The sequence below is a fragment of the Aedes aegypti genome, chromosome 3 (assembly GCF_002204515.2).
Source record: "Aedes aegypti strain LVP_AGWG chromosome 3, AaegL5.0 Primary Assembly, whole genome shotgun sequence".
Classification (NCBI taxonomy): Eukaryota; Metazoa; Arthropoda; class Insecta; order Diptera; family Culicidae; genus Aedes; species Aedes aegypti.
This window is the reverse complement of record NC_035109.1, coordinates 284,036,006-284,058,129: the sequence shown is the minus strand read 5'-3', so window position 1 is coordinate 284,058,129 and position 22,124 is coordinate 284,036,006. Positions and strand designations below refer to the sequence as shown.

Here is a 22,124-nt window from a genome sequence, read left to right as displayed (position 1 = left end):
TGGTCGGATTACCTCCACCCCTCAGTATATGTATTCCCCGCTTTAGACAACCGTGCGCTGTTAGGTGGAGGGTCGATTTGTTTACAAAAGTGAAATAAAAGCTGCTCTTTCCCACCTGAAATGACTACCAGATGTCGAGTCCAAGTCGGGTTGAATTGTACCCGATGTCGGTCCAATGTCAGGTTGACATCAGGTTAAAGATGGATCAGTGTCGATTGATGTCAGTCAAATCAAGAAAAAAAGTGAAGAAAAGGAATTTTCTGAAGGAACAATATTTATGATGTTAGCAAATAATCCTGACACAGTTATAAGGAAAAACTTCTCATGGAATAACTTAAGATTCCTGAAGAAAAAACAAACTGGACAAATTTTACAAGGAACATCAGAAAGAACACCTCATTTGATTGCTAAAAATACTTAAATCCTAAAGTGGATTTCCGGGTGAGAGAGAATGCATCAAAAATTGGGCTGTAAAATTCCAAAAGGTGCTATTTTGATGAATGCTTGCAGAAAACCCTCTAAACTTCACTGTAAGTTATTTGCATGAATTTTTGAAAGAAATAATAATCAAGGAACAAATCTATGTATTTTGAACGAAAATGTGCTAGGTTCCCAGAGATGCATTCAAAAAAATACCTTGATGGTTTTCTCATAACTATTTGGTGAAATTCAAGATACATCGGGAACAATTTCTGGACGCAAACCCTGAAATGTTTATCGGAGAAATTCCTTGAAGAATCGGAAGAAAGGTATCCAGAGCTAAGCTTCGATTTCAGCTTTCATTTATCAAATACATTGACGTATTCTTCTGAAAATTTCTGGATGAATTCATTTCAAGATAACCTGGCAGATCCCTTGTAAGTACCACAATAGATTGACAGGTTCCACCAATTCGTATCGCAGACTGTTGATAAAATCTTAAAATGATTTCTTGTTAGACCTGTGGCAGAAAATTAGACTACGGTGCATTCCAAAGAAATAACAGGGAATTAGTCAGGACGCAATTATTTTCTACATATAAATGCTGAGGATGTTTTTTTGTAGAAATTTAAGCAAAAATTTAATTACCATAAAATCGGGTGTAATTGATCAGAATTGTGAAATTGATCATCGTATCACACGATTTTATTTATTCGTAATGGAGCACAAATATCAATGTAAGCTGCAGTAAATGAACGTTGTTTGTCGTAACTATTGTCGAATTGTGTGTTGTGAAGTTTTTCGCGTTGAAGAATGTTAATTACTATGAAAATAATGTAAAATTACAAAATCATGCACGGTGCAGTATTGACAAACACCTATAAACTTCTATTTCTAAGCAAGGATTTGAACATGGTATAAACCTGAAAATTTGTGAGGATGCTTGAGATATATCCTCAAACCAGATTTCATCACCAAAACTCGTTCCAATTAGCTCAAATGGTTGAAATAATTGAATTTCTGTTAGATATCATTGAATCCCTTTGGAAATTGCATAAATTTAGGCGTTTTCTGCATAATTCATTAAATTTAACTATTCGTTATTTATATAAATATTGCATTGCTAAGAATTTGACAAGCATATTCGGTTCAGAGAGCTAAAATTTATCATGTAGAGTTGTTTTGAAAACTAACAATAATGACATTGACAAGTGATCAATTTCACCCCGAAATGAGATTCCCTGATTTTTTATTTTAGAGACATTTGTTAACACTAAAATGACATTTGTTAGAAAATTTCGGTATATGAGTCGATGAGGCACACCTTCGTACTTGTTTTCCTGCATTTAGTTGTTTGACATTGTTAACATTATAGAAAACATACTAGAAAAACCGTGAAAAATGATCAATTTCACCCGAAATTACGGTACTAAAACCAGAGACGAACCGTTTCCCTAGGATTTTTTCTTTACGCCTGATTCCTAGGCACTCTGCTACTCAAAAGCAAGCGTCTAAGCCATAAAATAAACTTACCCCTATACCTTCCCGCATGAACCGGCGTTGATGCAGAGGTATATCTGGTCAACTGTGGGTCGGTTTCAAATGCAAAATCAAGATCTTACTCAAGGTCTTCTAACTTGAAACTCAATCCAGAAGTAACAGATAACTAAACAAACCAACTTTGAAGCAAGTTAAACTTGTCACGTTTAAATATCTCTGAATTCCTTTGAATTTGTGGACTTGTACCATCCAAAAGGTCTGTTTTGCACGCAGATGTCCGAAGGAAGATTACAGCTGGTAAAAATTACAGCTCATTCGGTTGGATCGATTGTGTACGGTTTAAATACTAGAATATTGCAGAAAAAATGGTGAGATCTTTCCTATATGACCACAAGAGTGATGCAAATTTTGAAATGTTGGCTCCCCTATGCTTAAACGATTTATATTATGGTAAATAGCATCCTTCCAAAGTTTGAAATGATTCGGAAAAGATTTGACTGTACACAAGCCATTTGAAGTTTATATGGAGATTACTATGGAAAACGCCAACTTTTTGTGTCCAGGCCTCTATCTTTTCGACATAACATTTAATGGAAAAGTAAATAACCTCTGCTTATGTGAAATCTTTTCAGCTACAACTTTGCTGAAGACCACATATTGATAGGACTTAAGGATAAATTATTATTCTTGATCATAGACTGGGTTTGCATTTTGCATGCTTAACCAACTGCTCGGTAGGCAACCTTGGTGCTCCTGGCGGGTAGAATAGATCAAAGTAATCCAGGCTACTATGTTCTGCAGCAAAACAGCATTGTTGCTCTGAAAGTAATTGAATGATCATCTCAGTATGATTTAGACTTTGTTATCACTAATAACAAATTATCCTTACGTCCCATCAAAATGTGGTCTTCGGCAAAGTTGTAGCTGGGAAGAAGATGAGTATAGTTTGTTCACTTTTTCATAAATTATTATTACGAGCAGTAAGAGGACTGAACACAAAAGGTTTGTCTTTTCCATAGTAATTTCCATAGAAACTTCAAATGGCCTGTGCACAACCAAATTTCTTCTAAATCACTTCAAATTTTGGGAGAATGGTTTTCACACCGATTAAGCATAGGGGAGCAAAAACTTCAAAATTTGCATCAGTCTAATGACCACACAGAAAAAATATTCCATGTTAAATTCCGCGCCAAATCATTCATATAAAGGGAATTCCAGAATTGGCTATATTTGCCTATCTTGTAAAACTACATCAACATCATGTAAATTTATGCGAATTGTCGTGTAATTGGTCTAAGTCTATGTTGGATTCCGCGATGTGTATTGGAAATTTACATGATGCTGATGTAATTTTACACGATATGTTCTGCAAATTTACGACAAATCTGGAATTCCCTTTATGTGCATGATTTTATGCTGAAATTTTGCTGTCTCCTTCATCTATGGAAGCTGTTGCGGTTACGAGCTCTTCTGCCAATAAATGTAAGGACTATCATTACATATAAATACTTGTAAGGAGGTAGCCAGGTGAGTGAAGAGAAGTTAGTTTACTGCATTGTAAATTTTGGCGAAATATTCAATGTTGTGAATATAACTCATCTATACAACTTTACCTACGATTTGTGCAAGTGTACATGCTGTCTTATGCTTATACCATCGAAAAGGCGTAGCTTCAAAACGAACCCTACGTTTTTTTGTTTTGTCCAGATATGAAGTTAAGTCATAGAAAACAACTGATGAGCACAGATTCGATGGAGATTTTTTCCTCGATAATAACGGTCTGTGGAGCACTGTTAGTGGATTTATCCTCTAGTAATCATTAATCAACTCAACTTAACAATTGACAATTCACGAATCGTCAGTTTAAAACAAATCCAACTAAACAAAAGTATGATTTAGCCATCCTATCGCTAAATGAGAAAACCTTTAGAGAAGAGCTATGCTAAATGTGTCTCGTTAGGAAAAATGGGAGATAAATCGAACGGTAGCACTTATCTTATAAGCTAAATATGAGCCACAAAAAAAAAACTTGCTGTGCACGACAATTCATTATCATTATTATCATTGCACCGACAGAGTATCAGTTTCAAACCGATAAGATGATCATCATTGTCTCCTAGGTTTAAGATCAACCGATAAAAAGAAATCAATGGACAATACATATTATTCCTAACTAGTGGGAAGCCAGAATGGGATGAAGTCGCTTCAAAGAGTGGAATCAATGGCGGCCATCGATTTCGCCTTGAAATTTATCAACTGGGTGAAAATCGACTGCCAACCATCTTTGGCGACGTGACCTAGTTATAAGAATGCTATACTCGTTGAGAAAAGAATGAACGATATATGGGAAAACTAAGCTTAAACACCTATCATTAATCAAACAATAACAGTTAATCCGACAATAATTTATTACGAAAGCAGCGGGAGGAGAACATTAAATTTTCGTATAATTCAAGAGAAAATATATCCATGTGAAATAAAACCGTACTCCTTCGAGAAAATGAACAAATAAAATCTCATGACAATAATGTTAATACAAACCAAAAACTGTGTAACTGATGATGTGTGTCGTTCGAAACTGATTGCAGCTAATAAGCAAGGTAATACAAAGATCTGATGTAGGTAAAATCGAAGACAATAAAAAATAATTGCACTCAAATGTTGAAAACAGCACTCTAGCAAACAAATGGCTACGGATTTTACGTTGCATAAAGACTTTCCATACAAATTGCACTTGTTGAACTATAAAAAAAATCACACAAACCCTCACACAGACGGATATATTACAAACCAAGCACTTTCGTCAAACAAACTTGCTCAATACACCGGGAAACTGGAATTAAAAACTCTCGAGCAAGATGATGACGCTCCTCCGATGGGAAAAAAGAAACGAAAGTTGTGCCAATTGTACCGAATGCACTGCAGATAAACCGAGTAGGAAAAAAGAAAAAAAAATCAAAACTCTTTAGTTCGCCAATCTAGGAAAGATCTTGTTTGAGTCAGAATGGGAACCGTCGTCGTTGGATCAGAAACTGTTGTGTATCTTAATGATGAAGAAAAAACAAACAAAAATACATATATTTACTGTATTTACTCTCCCCCTTCTAAACAGAGAATAAAAGTCAAACATTGAATACAAATAAAGATTGAGATAAACTTGCAATCGGCTTGGCCGGATCTTGCGTTCTTGCTTTTGAATCACAACTTCCACTTTCTTGAACCGGAAACGATGGAATGATGGGGTAGCGGAAGGAACCTTCACTGACAAAGGGTTCTTCTGTTGGGATATGGTTGCAACAAAGGATAGCATCTATAAAAAAAAACAAGAAGTTGTAAATATTCATCCATTATCCAGGTAAGTTCACTTGAAATTGTTAGTAGGTAAGTATGAAGATGAATTTAATACTACCCGAGCACGAACACATAGCAAACGAATACCATCTTCTTCTTCTTGGCAATAACATCCTCACTGGGACAGAGCCTGCTTCTCAGCGTAGTGTTCTTATGAGCACTTCCACAGCTATTAACTGAGAGCTTTCTTTGCCAAAGTTGCCATTTTCGAATTCATGTATCGTGTGGCAGGTACGATTATACTCTATGTCCAGGGAAGTCAAGGAAATTTCCTTTACGAAAAGATCCTGGACCGACCGGGATTCGAACCCAGACACCTTCAGCATACCTTTGCTTTGTAGCCGCGGACTCTAACCACTCGGCTAAGAAAGGCCCCTCAATACCATACGCGGTTTTAAATTTAAATGCCAGTATAGACGCATTTTGACAGCACACTCTCAGATTCCATTAAAACTTTCTTTATGCGTAAACCTTGACAAAGTAATCGACTTAACATAATAATTTTTTCCAAAACAATATGTAAACTGTCATTTGAAAAGGGCCAAACTTGTTCACCCGATTGTATAGTCTGTAAGGAGAGCTATAATTCGATTTAAATTTTTGTAATGTCGCATTGTTTGATAGCTGCTCTTGATTTTCCTTAACTTGAATTGATATTAAAGATAATTATTCCATAAAAAACAGGATTTAAAAAAAAGTTTGATGGACTGTTAAAGGGTTTTTCTCCAAACAATCGACTTTTATCAAGGCCATGTAAATGCATCATTCAAATACTGTTTCATATAGAGTAAAGTGGGCAAAAGTTCGAGTGGAAAGAGTTTCTTTATAAGATTTCTAACTCATATCAAAACAAAACGTATAAATGTAACCACCATGACACGAATGCTATTCAAGTGAGAAACTTTCACACCAAAAAATCTGTTGAGATTTGGAAAAATTATAGCTAGGGAAAGTGTACCAGTTATGACCATATTCTTCTTCTTTCTGGCGTTACGTCCCCACTGGGACAGAGCCTGCTTCTCAGCTTAGTGTTCTTATGAGCACTTCCAAAGTTATTAACTGAGAGCTTACTATGCCAATGACCATTTTTTCATGTGTATATCGTGTGGCAGGTACGAAGATACTCTATGCCCTGGGAAGTCGAGAAAATTTCCAACCCGAAAAGATCCTCGACCGGTGGGATTCGAACCCACGACCCTCAGCTTGGTCTTGCTGAATAGCTGCGCGTTTACCGCTACGGCTATCTGGGCTCCATTTGATTAACATCCAACCAGTACTGGTTTAGAAATATTTGTATGATAATACAGTCAACTCTCCCTTACTCGATATTGAAGGGACCATCGAGTTAGGGAGGTATCGAGTTATAGAACACAAAACCTATGCAACTGCGATCCAAGGGACTATCGAGTAAGCCATGAAAACCAACTTATACTATGGTTCTTTAACTCGATATCGAGCTATGAAATATCGAGTAAGGGAGAGTTAACTGTACATGCATCCCACCAGATCTTATTGCACAGAATCGCTAAAATTGATAAACTTCACCCCATTTTATGATAATCGGAGAACGGCAACTCCTACAAAAAAGTGTTGTATGGATGACTTGTAAATAACTGTCTGAATTTTTGAATAAAAATACTTGAAAGCATATCATATTTGGGCTACACTGTAAAAAAATGATTTTCATGGACTAAATTCGATTTAAAAAAAAATGGTAATTGGATTTTTTTTTTTAAATTTTGTATCAAGATAAGTTATTTACCCCTATTCTTGTTTATGTTCGAATGCTCTTTCGATCGAAAACCGTTTTGCATTCTCGTTTACGCCAGCAAAATCAAGGGGGCCGTTGATTTGATCGAATAGGATTCAATCGAAAGTTGGATCCGCCGTAAACAAGAATAGGGATGATTATGTTTGCTACCAATCGTCAATATTTTTCAAAATGGGCACTAATAACGAAAAATAGTTTTTTCAACAATTTTTTTTCTTGTCCTCACTTGTTTTTAGCGTGAGATTTCAAAATAAAGCTAAACAAGTACATGATATAATCATCTCATAATTCGATAAAGCTCAAAAAGTGAGTCGATTTTGTCTAATCCATTTACTTTAAATTATCGAGAATTACAATCGACTCTTCACATCTCGATATTGAAGGGACTGTCGAGATATGGAGAGATCAAGATAAAGAACATTTTTTTAATGAATACTAGATTCAAAATCACTTCGTTAGCAGGAAAATTAAAAACAAACAGCCGCCATGTTGTGTCTGAAAATTGTTCTGAATCACTCATATCTAGTCTAGTGACCTTTGATAATGGGCATATCGACATACGGAGAGAAAATCGGGAATAAAAATCACACCGAGATAGAGAGATATCGAGATAAGGAGGATATCGAGATACACGGATAAAAATCTGATCCCCACACCATGATTTACAAATCATGAAATTCATAAATTGGTTAGGTCATGATATCAGGATCACAAATCATGGTTCCTGGAGTCATAATCATGATTCCTCATAAGCGTAACATCCAGTGTGAAAACACTAAGCGGCGCACTTTGCCTCATCACATTCGTATCGATCACTCTCATTTCAAGATGACGAAGCGGTTGAGTGGTAGAGTACATGGCTCACAATCGGAAGGTTCTTGGATCGAATCTCGATGTATGCTATTTTTACATTTTTTTTATTTTTCTCGATCATAAACGGATGCGCGGCTCAGCATTTTTGGAATTTGAATCATGATTCCGAGCAATCAGCTACAAAAACCTAACGCGTGTGTTGCGTTACGGCAATCTGACTCATGATATCATGAGTCCAAATCATGGTGTATTTTCATAAGACGAAAACACGCTGGAATCATGATATCATGAGTCATAATCTTGTTTTTGGATTCTGATTTCTACCCGTGTATGGAGAGTGATGATGTATGCAGAATGAAGGGACCGAAAAAACCATCGACAAAGGGAGATATATCGAGATGTAGAACATCGAGATGGGGAGGGTCTACTGTACATATAAAAAATGTATCATTTGTGACCTGCACTGAAAAACAATAGTATAAAAAAATAAATTCGTTCTTAAAAAATGACCATCCTTTCATTTGAATGAAACTTTGTCTAAAAGTAGGTAATTGTGTTAATTACCAACCGTACATCACGAGATGGGCATTTAAGTAAAAGAAAAGTTTTTGAATGGTGAATGAAATAATGAATCTCCAAATCATATTGGAAATTGGCTGCATTCTCCTAGAATACAAACAAAGTGGATATAAGACCCCATCGAAAATATCATTCTTTTTCTGTTTTGTCCAGTACCGATATAAAATGAGAGAGAAAAGAAAACATAGTTTTCTATATTTCATTTTATAACATTATATCGGATACCACATTACTGACATCGAACCGATGTCTGATAATTAAAACATACATGAGCTAAAAAAATATACAATTTTTTGGGTAATAGTCTTTGTGTTGTCTTCCAGGCCAATTGTTGCGTTATGGATTTCATAAATTACAGTTTTATTTATTTATTTATTTATTTATTTCTCTGAATTCTCACACTGTTTGATGACGTTACATAATCTTATTCAGCTAAAATGCTGTTTATGCAGCCTCTTTTTAGCTGAATAAATTGTTTTTCAGCTACCAATGTTACCTGGAATGGTCATACAGCTTGGTTTATCGGCAGTATAGCTTTACGTTTACTGAACTGAATTTTGAATTACTCGGACTACCAAATCATTGCATATTTTAAAGATTATATGCTAAATTCCCTTGACAGCAAAAACTTATCGACTGTCAACGTAATGAATCTAAAAGAGTTGTGGCTAACCAAACAATGAAAAAGCTGTAAATATCATCGTTAACCGCAACCGTACCAACTATTTCCAGGTAAACACAGTTCAGATGTATCTCAGTTAGTATCAGTAGGAATAAGGAACCAAAAACTGTTTCTATGCACAGTCTGTCCACCCACCTTTTCTAATCTGCTACTATCTAGCCACCACACTTAACGACTAGCTAGCACAAAAACACAGAGAAAATCAACTTGTTTGTTGGCTTGTGGCGCGTGCATTTCCTGCTAGATTCAACTCGCATACCGAGAATACTTTTTTTTATTTATTCCAAAACGCGTCACCCCTTTTGGAACTTGGCCTGTTCCGTGCAAAATGGGTCAAATACTATGTATGTTAATTGCAATCTAATCGCAATCTGAAATGGAAACTTCTTTGGTCAAACAGGGAGCGAAACTACCACAAAATGGAGATTTTCATGCCTCGAGACACCAGGAAACTTGGAAGCTCTCTCACGGTGCACCCCAGACAATATTTGTTAGAAAAAATCTACATAAAATTTTCACTCATCAGTCGTTTTCTATGACTAAGCTGCATGTTTGAGCGAAATTAAAAAAAATGTCGTGTGGCCCGTTTTGATGTTATGCTCTCTTGATGGTTGGGGAATTAAGGGCATAATGGACAAATATAGCGAATACCTATTTTAAGATATAAAATAGCACTTCTTTTCAGTTACCCTCGGCTAGTTTTCAAGTTTTATATAATTGCTTCGTTCTGAGTTCATTCGTGTCGATAAAAATCATATTAAATATCAAAATGAGATAGAAACTTGGATTGAAAACATGGCTGGTAAGAAGTATCGGGCCTGAATTAGTACTTTCTTAGAATTTAGTGAAAAAGTAATTATTAATGAGTGTCAATTGTTCTTGTCAGACACAGTGGCAATAAAAAAAACTTCTCTAAGATCCTTACTTTCTTCGCAAACTAGAATCTATTGTCGCTCTCCTTATATACATATTTCAAGTTGAGACAAATTTAAAGTTACGTTCAGAAGGACAATTGGTTGGCGTTAAGTCAGAGTGGACCAAGTACAAAACATGGGGAAATTGGAAGATCCTTCATAAGATGCGAATGCGAAATTACCTTACATCCATTTCAATTTGATCAGATTTGACGAATGCTTCATACTGCAAAAGATATGTAACAAATTAACTTTGGATGCTTTATAAAAAATCGTTAAAAGTATGCAGTCAGAGTGCTTATAAGTTTAACAGCGATAATAATCAGCGTGCTGAGAAATGCGAGGATTATTATTTATTTATTTGGTTTCACATCAATTAGCTTGATGAAACCTCGCCAACAACATTTCGCCAATTCACTCGGTTCATGGCCGCTTCTCTCCATCCTCGACAGCGACCCACGCTCTCCATGTCCTGGTGCACTTGGGCAATCCACCTAGCTCGCGTGCGCCCCACGCCTTCTTGTTCCGACCGGATTCGTAGCGAACACCGTCTTTACAGGGTTGTTGTCCGGCATTCTTGCAACATGCCCTGACCAGCGTATCATTCCAGCTTTAGCTACCTTCACGATACTGGGTTCGCCGTAGAGCTGAGCGAGCACGTGGTTCATCCTTGGCCGCTACACGCCGTTCTCCTGCACGCCGCCGAAGATCGTACTTAGCACTCGGCGTTTGAAGACTCCAAGTGCTTGCAAGTCCTCCTCGAGCGTAGTCCACGTCTCATGCCCGTAGAGGACTACCGGTCTTATGAGCGTTTTGTACATCGTACATCTTTCTTGACCGCAGTTTCTTCTGGAGCCCATAGTAGGCACGACTTCCGCTGATGATGCGCCTTCGTATTTCCCGACTAACATTATTGTCAGCCGTCAACAAGGGTCCTAGGTAGACGAACTCGTCCACCACCTCGAAGGTATCTCCGTATATCGACTCTTGTTGCTTCGCGTTTCAGGCGTGTGAACAAATCTGCCAACGTTTCAAATTTTCTCCCAATAATGTCCATGTCGTCCACGAAGCAAACAAATTGGCCGGATCTCGTGAAAATCGTGCCTTGACTGTTAAGTCTGGCTCTCCGCATGACACCTTCAAGCACAATATTGAACAACATCGCCCTATCGTAGTCCCTGCCGAGACTCGAACGAACTGGAGTGTTCGCCCGAGATCTTCACGCAGTTTTGCACACCGTCCATCGTTGCTCTGATCAATCTTGTGAGCTTCCCGGGAAAGCTGTTCTCGTCCATGATTTTCCATAGCTCTATGCGGTCGATACTATCGTATGCCGCCTTGAAATCGATGAACAAATGGTGCGTAGGGACCTGGTACTCACGACCTTTCTGGAGGATTTGTCGCACGAAAAAGATCTGGTCCGTTGTCGAGCGGTCGTCGATGGAACCTGCTTGATAACTTCCCACGAACTCGTTTGCTATAGGTGATAGACGACGGAAGAGAATCTTGGATAGCACTTTGCAGGCGGCATTTAGGATGGTATGTATGTATGTATATTTATTAGAGACCGTTTAACCATTTGGTCATTCCGGTCGTTGATTTTATGTTAAATACAATTTGGTCTTATTATGTTGTTCACTTCTTAATTCTAACACTTTTTAAAAGGTTCTATGTTCCATTTGTTTCCGTGGTTGGAGATTTCTGCCTAGACATCGAGGGCTGCTACAGATTTTGCAGCTTTTATTGCGGTTTTCTTCCACTGTTTCCTTAGGATAGTGAGGATGCCGATGAGCAGTTGTATTGTTGAGATTACAAGGATCAGGTTAATCTTCCATTCGTGGTCTTCTAGAAGTCCGGAGTGGACTTCCTGATTCTCGATAATGGTGACGTCCTGGTCACCGTTTTGGGTGGGTTTCTTGGAGTTGTCGTTGCCCATGATGTTGATGAGGTTTGGTTTTCCACTGGTGGTCGATAATATTACTGATGCTTGTTTGTCATTCGTCGACGGTATAAGTAGGAATTATGCTGACATGTTGGCTTGATGGTGGATGGCTTTTGCAGCTTAATGTTGGATCAGCATTGGTGTGCGTTTTTGGTGTTTTTTGTAGGTTTATATCAGCTTGTCGAGTTTGCAGTCTTTCAGAAATTGTTTTGTTTTTTCAAGGGTGCTCGTGTCGTTCCCCAACAGTTCATGCAGGGAATTGCCGAGTTTTTAATTTCTGCGCTCTGTTTCGTAGAGACGACATTTGATTAGTATGTGGCTTACGGTGATTGGTTCACCGCATGTTCTACAAATTGCTGGATCTTGTAGTTCGGCGGTTTGGCTTCTGAGGCCATTACAGTTCCATTGGATTAATTCTGCTGTTGTTTGATGTATAATAGAGGGGTCCATATTCAGTTCCTTTGTTTGTTGAGCTAGTCTTCTTCAATGATCAGATTCAATCACTAATGACTGTGTGTCCATTTTTTTGCAGGATTTTTTTCTTAATGGTGACGTTTGATAGTCTGAGCTTTGCCTTCCATGTTTCGTTCCGGATTCAATGTTTTGAGCTTGTGTTTTTTTCCTTTCGGTGGATTGAATCCACTTCGAAAGGTCGTCGTATTCTTTCTCTGCGCGTTTCCGAGCTGTTCTTTCTTCCGTCATCCTGTTTAGTGCCTTTTGGTAATTTTCGTTAATTTTTTGAACTTCCATTTCCAGTGACTTGATTTTGTTTTCGTATGCTTTGATCATTTCCTTGAACTCGTTTTCTCTTTGCAATGCAGCTTTCTCGTAAACCTCTGCTGTCGCTTGTTTAACTTGTTCCGCATAGCTTTTCTTCTGTTCTGCTTCAATTAACTTTTTGGCTTCCCAGTAGCTTATTCTCTTATCTACTTTCAGCTTTGTGATTTTAGCTTGTTCTTGGTATTTTTCGCACTCGTTGCTGAGAGCATTGTGTTTGCCCTTGCAGTTTATGCATTTTTCTTCTTCTTCACAGGATTCACTGTGATAAACTTGGCTGCACTTTCTACATGTTTTTTCTCTTTTGCACTCTCTTCCTAGATGTCCGAACTGTAGACAGTTGAAGCATCTTAGTGGCCTTGGATAATACGGCCTTGCTACCACTGATAGATATCCAATTTTAAAGTTTGATGGGGGACACTGGCTTTCACGTGTACAATGAAGGATGAGGTTTTTTGGAGTTCCGCATCCCTTTTCCTCATAATTCGTTCCACTTTTGTCACGCCTTGTGGTTTCAGTACTTTTTCGATTTCCGAGTCTTCTTCGTACAGCAGTTCTCTATCTGAGATCACTACGCGACAAGTGTTGAGCGACCTGTGCTCAACAACCGACACTTCGTAATTTCCCATTTTTTCCAACTTCATCATCACTTTTGCTTGTTTTTCCGATTTTGTCAACACCAAGATTTTGCCATCGCTAGTTTTTTTCATAGATTGCACTTCACCGCATGTAGCTTTGACGGTTTTTTCCACCAGAATTGGAGAAGCTTTGGCAAGGTTTTCGTCTTCGGATTTGCACTGAATTACAAGATAAGTCCCGTTTGATTTGTTCGGGTTTTCTCCCAAGACGGGAAAGGCCCCAGTTCCGCCGCTGGGAGGCGGCATTGCGGAATTTGATCCCCCCTGAGGGGTGTATGGTTCTTGATTTATTATTTATGCACTGATTTGTTCGCTATGTCACCTCGCGGTCACCTGCTTGCGCCGCGTAATTTGATCCCTCCCGATGGTTGGTGTCGGCGAAGTTAAATTTAATTGCTTTATCGCACCGATTTGTATGCACGTCCGAATGCACCGGATAGTTAAACTCGACTGGATTTAGGATGGTGATTGCACGATAATTTTCACACTCCAGTTTGTCGCCCTTTTTGTAGATAGGGCATATAACGCCTTGCTTCCACTCCTCCGGCAGCTGTTCCGTTTCCCAGATTCTGACTATCAGCCGATGCAGACAAGCGGCCAACCTGTCCGTGCCCATTTTGATGAGTTCGGCTCCGATACCATCCTTGCCAGCGGCCTTGTTGTTCTTGAGCTGTTGAATGGTATCCTTAACTTCCCCCATCGAGGGAGCTGGTTGGTTTCCGCTGTTCGCTGTGCTGACGTAGCCATCGCCTTCGCTGTCCTGACCGTCTGTGCCTGTGTTCTCTGCGCCATTCAGGTGTTCATCGTAGTGCTGCTTCCACCTTTCGATCACCTTGCGCCCGTCCGTCAAGATGCTCCCATCCTTATCCAGGCACATCTCAGCTCGCGGCATGAAAGCTTTGCAGGACGTGTTGAGCTTCTAATAGAACTTCTGTGTTTCTTGAGAACTGTACAGCAACTCCATCTCTTGACATTCCACTTCTTCCAGGTTAAGAGGTGAACCCGCTTAAGGCTGAAAGCCTCTATAATAAAGAAAATCAAAATCAAAAATCTCCCAGGTTTCCGCTTTTTGTCCCGAAATAGGCGGGTTTGCTGTTTTCGCTTCAGTCTGTATCGTTCCACGTTTTGCCGCATACCATGCTGCAGCATTGCACTGCCCGTAACTGCAAAACAGTCACATTCGACATTTTTGACAAAATGGAGTTAATACCATGGAGAGTCATCAAATGATAAATACTTTCGATCAACTTACTGAAATCTGTGAGATTATTCTAGAAAATCCGAAAAAAATACCAAGTTGTTTTGTTACATTGGTAATTATAACCGCATAACAGTCACATAGAGATTATAAATGAGCCTCGTAATGTGATGGCAATGAAATTTCTATCAGAATTATTTTCTAACAATTCACCTAATATGCGATACGAGTTGTACAAAATATCAGCCTCAAATAAGTTATTTTTAATTCCTGGTAATTTTTAGAGATTTTAGTTTCCTCCCATACTGCCATAAAATGCACACTTAGTATTCAATTTACTCAATGCCTACTTTTGTCGAATGTTACAAATATGCAGTTATGGGCAGTGCAGCTCGCGCTGCATTCTCCTCCTCTAAAACCTCCTGGCACTCCTCGTCGAACCAATCGTTTCTTGAGCTCCGTTCCACATATCCGTCAATCCTTTCGGCAGCGTCGTTAATGGCTGCTTTGACTGTCCTCCAGCAGTCCTGGCTTCGATTCATCTTCACCTTAAACAATTTCGTCGCAACAAATTCGTCTAAAACGATCGCGCTTCGACGAAATACGTCCACTATCCAAACACTCCACTCACTCACTAAGTTACGAATGCTTGATTGTTCAAGTCAACACAAACAAATGATGTAGTGTAAAGGTACTGCGACGATTAATTAGTTAAACACAATAAAATTCGTTCTGATTCTTATTGTTAGATGAATGATATTGAGAAAAATCATATAAATTCCTGTAACTGAAATGAATTTTCATTTAAAAATTCATGCAGATTCATGCAAAATATTACTGACAAAAAAAAAATGTTTGTGATTATGTTGTGAAATTGCTGTTGATACGTATTGAAATATATATATATGTTTTACATTTATTCACTTTACTGAGTCCTTTGTTTAATGTTTTTGTGTTGTACAATACACAAACCTTTATAATAAAATTAAAGCCGAAAATTTAAGACCTTTAATCAATTTTTTCTACAAAATATCAACTGTAAACACAAAACTATTACCAATTTTCATGAAACATTACGATTCGATAGTTTTGTGATGCTCTCGACAACTTTCCACGATGTGTGGAAAATTCTAACAATGTTTACACAGCAAATGTTTTGTAACTTGGTTTTATTTGTTTGGATTTTCTTGAAATATGTTCTTATTCATCCTGTTGTTGTTGTTGTTGTTCCAAAAACAATCCTGCCTGGTTGTAGAGCACATATTGGTTAATAAAAGAGCGTTAGACATAACATAGCTCAGATTAATATTTATGCTGCAAATAAATCCGAAACGTAAGTGTCCAAAGTAGCCCCCGGAATCAAAAGTAGTCCCGTCCGACGGTACTCAAAATTTGGATGCCACTTTTATGTAGAACTTTGCTTAGAGATTAGAAAAAGTGAAACTAACCCACTTTGAACTAAATTTTATGGTATATTTCTTCTGATAATCACAGTAAGCAAAAACCCGTTAAAATATCTCTAATTTCCTCCGAATATGCGATCTTATATCATCATAAAGGCGTAACATAAAAATGGGCCCAACTAGTATTATCATTTCAAATTTTGCCTGGACTTGCAGCTGTGCCGTAGAAAACGACTCGTAAGTACAGATTTGATGGTAGTTTTTATCCAATAACAATGGTCTGGGGAGCACCGTGCTTTTCGCTGTCCGAGAACGTTGCAACTTTCTAATTGAATCACACTGCAACTAGCATCTTCCTGGGACGCCTTCTCTATCTGGGGGTAAAACCAACAGTGTCTCTGGTTGGATTAAATTAAACAAGATTAGAACTAGCCACAGCAGCTTTTTCGCTCATTTCTCGTCCCAGCTGGTGGTCAGTTGGTTCACAGAGAGATTCCGCTGTCCGACGTATAAATATATTGCAGTAGAAAGGTGTTCCGAGAACTGGAAACTGCAGAAGGTCAACGCTCATTTTCCGCGAAATGAAATCCTCGCTAATCTCGACGATAATCGTCCTGGCGTTTGGAGCAACTCTGGTAAATGAGTTTTGATTTCGCTTGACGGGAACGGAAAAGCAAAAATAGATTTCCTCCATTTCGTTGCAGTCCTGCTGTGGATTGGTGCAGTCAGCTTCGATTGTCGTCCTGGTGGCCAACGGAAGTGATATCACAATCAATTTGCCCGGGGAGTTTGGCCACAACCGGTTGCTGAACGTGGTGAGCAATTCCGGAAACAACAATCCATCGGTGTTCGACTGGATCGGAGGCAATGGGGCGAACAAAGCTCCGCGGCTTTCCATCGGGGGAGGCAACCAGGGAAGTAATGGGGCCGGGGAACGGGGAGGCGTTGGTTCAGAAGTGATTGATGCACTTTGGAAGGTGGAGAGTTCAACGGTTCCGGGAGCTGGACGAGAGGACGAATACGTTGATAGTGGCGAAAGTGAGGAAGATAAAAATACCACTGGCATTCAAGGCACGAGTACAGTAGGAATGTCTACAACAAGAAGCCCGGTCGTGACGAGTGGTGCCACGAGGACAACGTTGAATACTTGGCGGAAGAAATACGTGACAGAGGCGATGAATCATCCCGATTGAAAGTTTTACCTGTTTAATTCTTATATTCAATTAGTAAAATTTTTCTTGAAAATTTTTGATGGTCAAATTAAAAAAGAAATAGTGTTTATTTCATAATTAACCAGTCATCACGACTACAGCGTGGCATCAGGCTGTTCTACAGGATACTACATCGTCGGTCTTGGGAGGAGTATCTTATTGCCCCGAAGGTTTTGGGTTCCCAGGTCCTCTTCTACTACGTCCCTGCTTAAAATTATTATCGCAATTATTACTTCCAAATTCGCACGAAGTGATCATTAGCCTACGACACGGTCACATGAAAAAAAAAATCTCACTCCAGTTCCCTTTTTGGGTTGCATTTGGGTCCCATAACAACTGTGCAAAATTTCAGCTCGATCGAAGAAACTACATTTTAGCGCCAGCCGTTCAAAGTTTGTATGGGATTTACTATGGAAAAACTTACTTTTGCAAAGAAAAATCGCCAGAGGTCGCCCATTGACCTCTATAAAAATTCTGAACACAGATCTTGATAGAAATTTCACGATGAAGAATATTGCCGAAGACCGCAAAGCATTCCGATGCTTGTGAAAAAAGTTATTAAGCACAGACTATTCGGAAATTTTGCTCGAACTTGTTATTATTGTTATTCCTTTACGTGTTAATCAACGTCGCCTTACCAATAGGTTCTCATTGAATTGCTTTTTTCACAAGTGTCGCACAGTGGCGGGCCTTCATACAAATGTCGGACAAAATCTTAAATATGTTGCCCAAATCGCTTGATTATAGCAAGTATGAAGAATAAATATTCAAACTTTTTTGCAATCGACTACAGATGACACGCAGGCTTCGTCCTTTGGCGGAGAGGCCTGTATCATCCGCAAACAAGGATTTTTGACATCCCTGAGGTAACTCAGGTAAGTCAGATGTGAAAATATTGTATAATATTGGTCCCAAAATGCTGCCTTGAGGAACACCAGCTCTTATTGGAAATCTTTCAGATCTGGAATTCTGATAATTAACCTGAAGTGTACGATTTGACAGATAACTTTGAATTATTATTGCTTAAAATTATTCTAACAATGTATAGTGGAAAATTAAAGTTTTTTAATTTCACGATCAAACCTTCATGCCAAACACTGTCGAATGCTTTTTCTATGTCTAGAAGAGCAAGACCAGTAGAATAGCCTTCAGATTTGTTGGAACGGATCAAATTTGTTACACGTAAAAGTTGATGAGTGGTCGAATGTCCATGGCGGAATCCGAACTGTTCATTGGCCAAAAATTGAATTTTCGTTGATGTGGGCCATCATTCTGTTCAAAATTACCTTTTCAAAAAGTATACTGATGGAGGAAAGCAAACTGATTGGACGATAGCTAGAAGCTTCTGCAGGATTTTTGTCTGGTTTTAAAATTGGAACAACCTTAGCATTTTTCCATTTGTCAGGAAAATATGCTGATTGAAAACATTTGTTAAATACAGTCAGTGATATAAGTTAGTAACCAAATGCTGTTTTTCCATACAAAATGCCCAAGTTTAGGGTTCTGTATCTCAGCTTCTATTAGTCCGAATTGGCTGAAATTTGGATGACGCACTACAAACAACTTGAAATTTTGCCTGTAAGGGAATTATTAGATTGCAGTCATTTTGCATAGAGTTTCAGAGGGTTGTTCAAAGACAAAAGTAACTAACCGAGAGACTTTTTAATTTAATTCGAAAACGGTAAGTCGAGGAAAGTTGGTGTGTTCTGCAAATTTGTGTGACTTCTGAAATTAAACAACTTTGTGGAAGAGACCAACAGTTCCAATAGTTCGTCATCCAAATTTCAGCCAATTCAGACGTTCAGAAGCTGAGATATTGCACCCTAAACTTGTGCATTTTGTATGGAAAAACAGCATTTGGTTACTAACTTATGTCACTGACTGTATGTATATCAACTAAAAATGATAAGCTACTTTCTGGAAGTTTCTTGATGAGGATGTAGAAAATTCCATCATCGCCAGGAGCTTTCATATTTTTGATTTTTTTCATAATAGTTTTCATTTCTTCCAAATCAGTCTCCCAGGAATTTTTGAAAACGTTCTCTTGATTGAGAATATTTTCGAACTCCTGAGTAACTTGATTTTCAATTGGACTAGTAAGTCCTAAATTAAAATTGTGCGCACTTTTAAACTGCATAGCAAGTTTTTGAGCTTTTTCGCAATTAGTTAGTAATAATTTGTTTTCCTCTTTTAATGCCGGTATTGGCTTCTGAGGTTTCTTCAAGATTTTAGATAATTTCCAAAAGGGCTAAGAGCCAAGGTTCAATTGAGAAATTTGGTTTTCAAAATTTTTATTTCTTAATTGAGCAAAAAGTTTCTTGATTTATTTCTGCAAATCCTGCCATATAATTTTTATATCAGGATCGCGAGTGCGTTGAAATTGCCTTCTCCTCACGTTTTTAAGACGGATCAAGAGTTTAAGATCATCGTCTATAATCACGGATTCAAATTTGAATTCACATTTTGGAATTGCAATGTTCCTGGCTTCAACAATGGAATTTGTTGAAGTTTCAAGAGCATTGTCAATATCAAGCTTTGTTTGTAAAGGAATATTAACATTAGGATTAGAGTCAATAAATGTTTCATATATATTCCAGTCAGCTCGAAAATAATTGAAAGTGTAGCTGATAGGATTGAGAACCGCTTCATGGGATATTTGAAATGTAACGGGGACATGATCAGAATCAAAATCACCATGAGTAATCAATTGGCTACAAAGATGACTAGAGTCGGTTAAGACCAAATCAATTGTAGATGGATTTCTAGAAGAGGAAAAACATGTCGGGCTATCAGGGTATTGAATTGAGAAATATCCTGAAGAGCACTCATCAAATAAAATTCTGCCGTTGGAATTACTTTGAGAATTATTCCATGACCGATGTTTGGCATTAAAGTCACCAATGACAAAAAAAATTGACTAATTGCGAGTCCATTTTTGCAAGTCAGTTTGGAGCAAATTAGCTTGCTGTCTAGAGCATTGAGAAGGCAATTAGGCAGCTATGAAAGTATATTTACCAAACTGTGTTTCAACAGAAACACCTATAGTTTCAAAAACTTTAGTTTCAAATGATGAAAACAGTTGATGTTTTATACGCCTATGAATGATGATTGCAACTCCCCCACATGCCCCATCAAGTCGATCGTTACGATAAACAAAAAAGTTAGGATCTCTTTTGAGTTTAGATCCAGATTTTAAATACGTTTCGGTAATAACTGCCTTATGCACGTTATTAACTGTAAGAAAATTAAACAGCTCGTCCTCTTTACCATTTAGAGAACGAGCATTCCAATTTAAAATATTTAAATTATTATTTGGATCCATTACAAAAACGTAATCCAATAACAATTTGATTAGTAAATTTTACACCAACTTGGACAACTTGGCTTCAGTCATAGTGGTGGCTTTGAACATTGCATCAATCATTAGATTCAATTGTTCAGTTAGAAAATTAAAATCATAGGCAGACATATCACTTGAAGTGGGTACGTTTGATGATTTCCCATTAGAATTTTCGGTAGACGAAGAAACGGAGTAGGAATTACCTGTGGCGGTAGGGTTTTTTCCATTTGATTTGAAACAAGTAGAATGGGTACTCATAGTACGAACAGGGGAGGAGTTCAAGTTACCTGCTACGATATCAGCAAAGGATTTTCCGTGGGTAGATACATTCGAAATTGAAAGATTCGAACGGCTACCCGACGGATTAAAATATGTTTGTGAATGAGCATGATTATGATCTTCCTGGTGGGTATGATTCCTAATCAAGCGATCGTTAACTGAAAAATGAGTATTGTTCGATACTCTACCAGGCAAATTCCGGAAACGACCGTTAGCGTAACGGATATTATCCTTCATCAGCCTGGCACGAGCCTTAACGACTCTCTTGCGTGAAGGGCATTCCCAAAAGTTAGCTTTATGAGGGCCTTTGCAATTGGCGCATTCAAACTTTCTGGTATCTTCTTTCACAGGACAGACGTCCTTAGCGTGAGAAGAACCTCCGCAAATCATGCATTAAGCATCCATGCGACAATTTTTTGTACCGTTTTGATTCATATTACGGACATTTAAGGGCTCATGGAAGTATAACACAGCATAGAGCACACAAAATAAATCATTCTGTATGATTCCTCAGCGTTATCGAGCGCCAAAAACCCTTAACTTTCGAATGGTGGGTAAAAAAGACGCTTCCGCAACTTGAATAATTTTAAATAAATCGATATGTATGGCTATTTGATGATTCTTATTCCGGACGTTTCCTCATTTTGCCTCATATTCCGGACACTTTGATTCGAATTCCGGACATCTCATGAAAATCATTAATGGCAAAGTCAAATCATCAATTCAAATCGTTAAACCACTAAAGAGACGTCTAAGGCAGTTCGACATTATAAGTTTGCATAGATATTTATGGAAATAGCTTACTAAAACGAGCTTTGAAATTGTGAACTTTCGCACGGCAAAAATTGAAATATTTCATGTGAAAAGTTTCCCATACAAAGTAGAGTGTCCGGAATAATAAGCTGTCCGTAATATGAATCAAAACGGTACCATGACCCCACTTTTGGCACCGACGGCACTGAGTGGGGTTCTGGTAATTTCCTCCAGGTTTCTGGAAATGTTCCCATGTCACACGGACATCGAACATATGTTAGCTTTTTCTAAAGCTTTAATATTATTTAGTTCTTTTTTGTTAAAGTGAACTAAATAATATTCTAGAGAAAGCCCTTTCCGAACAATGCCAGATTGGGTTCTCTTTTTCATAATGATTACTTGGACTGAGGAAAATCCAAGTAAATCATTTATTCTATTTTTGATCTCTTCAGGTGACTTATAGTCACTTGAGAGACCTTTCAAGACAACTTTGAACAAACGTTCAGTTGTGTCGTCATAAGTAAAAAATTTGTGCTTCTTCTCTTCAAGATGT

At 38.1% G+C, this 22,124-nt stretch overlaps 1 protein-coding gene across 1 annotated transcript; it reads left to right on the top strand.

The window, feature by feature from the left end:
* The first annotated feature begins 16,361 nt into the window (after positions 1-16,361).
* On the top strand, positions 16,362-17,233 carry LOC5576614. Its single transcript, XM_001662718.2, has 2 exons — positions 16,362-16,623; positions 16,693-17,233. Exons 1-2 carry the CDS (start codon positions 16,570-16,572, stop codon positions 17,179-17,181), a joined length of 543 nt encoding a protein of 180 aa, XP_001662768.2. The 5' UTR covers positions 16,362-16,569; the 3' UTR covers positions 17,182-17,233.
* The last annotated feature ends 4,891 nt before the right edge of the window (positions 17,234-22,124 follow it).